Source organism: Chrysochloris asiatica, unplaced genomic scaffold (assembly GCF_000296735.1).
Source record: "Chrysochloris asiatica unplaced genomic scaffold, ChrAsi1.0 scaffold00045, whole genome shotgun sequence".
In the NCBI taxonomy this organism is placed as follows: Eukaryota; Metazoa; Chordata; class Mammalia; order Afrosoricida; family Chrysochloridae; genus Chrysochloris; species Chrysochloris asiatica.
This window is the reverse complement of record NW_006408563.1, coordinates 10,732,852-10,738,125: the sequence shown is the minus strand read 5'-3', so window position 1 is coordinate 10,738,125 and position 5,274 is coordinate 10,732,852. Positions and strand designations below refer to the sequence as shown.

The window sequence follows — 5,274 nt, the reverse complement described above, 5'->3', positions numbered from 1 at the left end:
TCTCTTTGGAATGGGCACAAATACAGACCTCTTCCAGTCAGCTGACCAGGTAGTGATCTTCCAAATTTCTTGGCGTAGATTGAGTGCCACCAGTGCTGCATCAGTTTGTTGAAAGATTTCAATTTTTATTCCATCAATTCCTGGAGGCTTGTTCTTTGCCAATTCCTTCAATGCACCTTGGACTTCCTCCTTCAGTATCATTAGCTCTTGATCAGATACTACCTCTTGAAATGGTTGATACCCACAATTTCTTTGTGGTACAGTGATTCTTGTAATTCCTTCTATCTTCTTTTGATGCTTTTTGCATCTTTCAATATCTTGCCCATAGAATCTTTCAATATTGCAAGTCAAGGCTTGAATTTTTTCTTCAGTTCCTTCAGCTTGAAAATGCTGAGCATGTTCTTCCCTTTTGGTTTTAAAACTCTAGATCTTTGCACACTTAGCTATCATATTTGATTTTGTCTTCTCAATATGACCTTTGAAATTTTCTGTTTAGCTTTTTTATTCCCTCATTTCTTCATTTGCTTTAACATCTCTATGCTGGGGAGTAAGTTTCAGAGTCTCTTGTGACTTCTGACGTTTGATCTTTTCCTTCTTTCTTATCTTCTTAACACCCTTTTGCTTTCTTCCTGTATAATATTCTTGATGTCATCCCACAACTCTTCTGGTCTTCGGTCTTTAGTGTCTAAAGCATCAAATCTTTTCTTAAGATTATCTCTAAATTCAGGTGTGATACATTCAAGGTTATATTTTGGCTCTCATGAACTTGTTTCCATTTTCTTCAGCTTCTGCCTAAATCTGCATATGAGCAATTGTTGGTCTGTTCCACAGTCTGCCCCTGGCCTTGTTTTGGCTGATGATATGGAGCTTTTCCATTATCTCTTTCCATGGTGGTGGTGGTGGCTGTGTGCTGTGGAGTCAGTACCGAATCACAGCAACCCTGTACAGGGTTTCCAAGGCTGTAAATCTTTACAGGAGCAGATCGCCCCATCTTTTTTCTGCAAAATAGCTGGTAGTTTCAACCTACTGACCTTGCAATTCGCAGCCCAGTTCATAACCACTACGCTATATATTTGATTTTTGTGTGTTCTATCTGGTGAGGTCCATGTGTATAGCCAAATCCTATGCAATGCAAATCCTTGCTTCTGAGGGAGATTTTGAAATTTTAAATTTGAAGTGTGTTTCACTTGGCTCCTAAGCAATTTTCCAACTGCCCTGACCCTTCACTTGCTTTGAGGTTTCTCTTTCACCTAGAGAAACCAGCTCACTTCCCACCGAATGGTATCCTTTTTTCAGGATTGTTCCGCACTTTCTGCCACGTTCTAAGATCAAAATGTCAGTGATTCTTTTCACATATTCCCAAGAGATCCTACAGAGAGAGAAATGCGCTGTTACTTAAAGGAGAGGCAGTAAGAGGATATGTTTACACTGCACTAGCCACGAGTTTTGGTGTGGCTCTGTAGGATAAACTCTGGACTGCTGACCACAAGGTTGGCAGCTTAAACTCACCAGCTGCTCCTTGAAAACCCTAGACAGGGACACTGTGAGTAGGCACTGACTCACGGCACTTAACAACAGGCAAACTCTGCAGCCCACCATCACCTTCCATGGAGATTGGACCTCAAATGAACACAGTGGAGTCCCATCTCTTAGGGAGTCACACTCTAAGTCAAACTTAAAAATTAACTTTAACATAGTTTACACTAGATGAAAATAAACCCAGGATAAGGTGAATAAAAACTTTAAAAGTCAATAATAGGCAGAAACAATGACGTGGAGAGCTGGAGAGGCTGGGGGCTCTGAATTCAGGGAGGGAGTGGATCTGTGTGCTGACGGCTGGGGGCAGGCTTGCGGGGTGTATGTACCCTTTGGTTGTTTGAATGGTTATATATTCCTGAGTGCTTCAGTGTACATCAAACCAAAACAAAAACAGAGGGAATGGAAGCAAATGCTGTTGAATGATGATGCATGGAGGGGATTGTAATCATTGCAATGAAATAAAATACGATAGGATGAATGTAAAGCTGATGTTCTCCTATGTAAAGTATCACTCAATTCACAATAAAAACTTAAAAAAAGAAAGTATAAAATCCAAAGAGGAATCATGAGAGAATTCCTTTGTAATATTCCAAACTATGGCTCAAACTCTAAATGCCATAAAAGAAATTATTGGTAAATTCAATGAATTCTATAACAAATTGTGGAACAAAAATTTCATAAGCAATAGTCAAAAGACAGGCATCAAATTACAAACCACACTATAAAAGAAATCTGGTCTCCTCAATATAAAGATCTCCAGGAAGCCAAGAAAAAGCCCAGCAGAAAAAATGAGCAAGAACGTAAACACACAGATCCCAGGAAGAAAATATAAATAAATAGCCCTCAAGCATCAGGAGAAAGGAGCTCTGGTAGCGTAGTAGTTACATGTCCGGTTGCTAACCTCAAGGTCAGCAGTTCGAAACTACCAGCCTTTCTGTGAGAGAACTATGAGACTTTCTTCTCCCATAAATAAAGCTTTACAGCCTCAGAAACCCTATACCGGGTCACTATCAATTGGAACAGACTCCATGGCACATAGCCACCACCATTACCAATCAGAGGAAGAGATGCTCGCTTACACATAAGAAAAACACAATTTAAAAGCTACAATAAAATGTCATTTTTAACCAATCAGATTGGTAGAAACTCAGAAGTTTGATAATACGTTCAGTTGGCAAGATGTGGGAAATAGACACTCTCTTGTATTGCTAGTAGGAGTGTAAACTGGGACAATGCTTATGAAGGGAGATTTAACATTAGTAGCGTAGTGGTTATGAATCGGGCTGTGAACTGCAAGGTCAGCAGTTCTAAACTACCAGCGGTTCCACGGGACAACATTGAGGCTTTCTGCTCACTTAAAGATTTACAGCCTCGGAAACCCTGTACGGGGTCGCTATGAGTCGGAACCAACTCTATGGCACATAGCAACAACAACTGTGGGCTAATGCGCTGGGCTGCAAAGTCGTTTGAACCACAAGGTCAGTGGTTCAAGCTCACCAGCCACTCCTTGGAAACCCTAAACAAGGTCACTATGGGTTGGAAACAACTTGACGGCCCTTAACAACAACAATAACAATCAAAATTCCAACTGTATATGTACTAGTATTCTTTGGCCCAACAACTCCACTGTGAGAATTCATCCTACAGCTTAGCTTGTGAATTTACAAAATAAAACTTGGGGGTTATTCATTGCAACATTGTTTGTAGTTTTAAAATACTGGAAACAACTCAGATATCTGTCTCCATAGCTATAAAATGGAATTATATATATATATAAAGACATGGATGGTTTCTAGGCTGTGATATAGAAAGATCTCCAAGTTATTTGATAAATGAAGAAAAATGTACAGAAAAGTACATTAAAATAGAGTAGGTAATTATATATATATATTTGCTTGCATTTCATAAAGAAATTCCGAAAGAACACACAGAAAACTAATAGCAGTGTTCACTGTTGGTAGGTGTGGGTAGAACTGGACAGAGAGGCAGGGCGGGTGCAAGACTTCACTGAGAACATCTTTATTCTCTTTAACTTTGAAACCAGTATAATGTGTTACCTAATTTTGAAAGGAGTCTTGGTGTGGTGCTATGGGTTAATGAGCTGAACCGCAGTCAGTTTGATCTGCAAGGTCAGTTCAAGCTCACCAGCCATTCCTTAGAAACCCTATGTTGTTGTTGTTAAGTGCCTTCGAGTCGGTTCCGACCCATAGCAACCCTGTACAGAGTTTCCGAGGGTGTAAATCTTTACGGGAGTAGAAAGCCTCATCTTTCTCCCATGGAGCGTCTGGTAGTTTCGAACCGTTGACCTTGAGGTTTGCAGCCCGATTCGTAACCACTACGCAGGGTCACTATTCATCAGAACCGACTTGACGGTACTTAACAAAAGCAAAGAATTTTGAAAAATAAATCCCTTAAATGGTTCATCAAGTACAGAACATAGGTCTTACACTTGTGAGTACAATCTAATTCAGTCATGCTTATGAAGACTGAAGCTTGAGAGAAACTTGACAAAAATAAGGAATTAAGGTTAAGTTTCTGTGCAGGTGTCTGTATACATAAGCCCTTCTCCTTTAAGACATACTTCACAGTCTTGGCTGGGAATGAGGTCAGGGGGAGAAGTCTAAGGTACACCTGTTTGCCTGCAGGGTTAGGTCTAATCACATTTTAAGCCTTCATAATAGCTCTATTTGGTGGTGTGAGGATTAAGGGAGAGTGAGGCGTCCCAGTTTCAGTGGAGATTAAAGTTGATAGGTACCTTAAATAAGTACATGATGGTACTCCATTATACAGAGTTCATGTTTTCTGAAGTGTCCCAGGTCAGGATACGTGGCCTGAGAAATGTAGCAATACTCACTGAAAATGAATTATCCTAGGAAGTGATTAACATCACAAATAGTTTTCAACATGAATGAAGTCAGAAACCTTTCATTGTGCTACATTGGTGATACCATTTTATTTGTTACTGTCCACAGGATGCAATAAAGCACAAATCATTCATTGGACCTGAAAAAAAACTAGAACATGGAAACACTGAGGAGGCATTTCAGTGTGTTGATCAGATCATTGAGGGTGAGTTCTTACGTCCTGTTCATTGAGAATTCTATAATTTTAATCCATGATGTTTGTTCTGTGTAATTTGAACGCAGCTGGTTCATTTGAATTCTTCTTGTGGAAATTAGTGAAGAGGTGGACAATGCAGAGGGAGCAGGCTCAGAGAGGAGGGGAGGTTTTGTGAAGAGTCCTAAATCTCTTGGCCAAAGAATCTTTACTGGTTTTTATAGGTGATGTAATTTTTTTATAGGCCTTTGGGATTGTGAATGGGAAGGTGACAGGGTCAGAGTTGTCCTTTAGTCCAATGTGTCTTTAAGTGTGAAGAGAACATCCACCAGAGACAGGGTCAAAGGTCATTATAGTATGTCAGGTGAGAGAGGATGAGTGTTAGAGTGGAGTAGAGAGGCGAGCGTACGTAAAAGAGATGCAACCATAGACTGGCAAAGAAGAATCAAAGATAACATTGAAGTCAGAGATTGATTAAATGAGGAAAAGGTGCTGTCATTAATAACATGGGAGTTATCATGACCTCACTGGAGGCTAGTAGAAGACCTCGTATTTGAGGAACCAGCAGGCCATTTGCAAAGAGATGTCCTGAGGAAGTTAGGAGGGGGATTCCAGTGCTTTAAGAAATATTGGTTCTGGAGATGTGGATTTGGGGGAAGCTAGTCCTGATGTGAAGGA

General features: G+C 40.2%; 1 protein-coding gene across 1 annotated transcript in view; it reads left to right on the top strand.

Moving 5' to 3' along the window:
• LOC102839439 (aldehyde oxidase-like) overlaps positions 1–5,274 on the top strand; it is a 129,508-nt gene that overhangs the window by 59,039 nt on the left and 65,195 nt on the right. Inside the window, exon 17 of the mRNA XM_006862039.1 lies at positions 4,512–4,608. Within this exon, the coding sequence (XP_006862101.1) occupies positions 4,512–4,608 (97 nt within the window). The remainder of the gene's footprint in view (positions 1–4,511; positions 4,609–5,274) is intronic.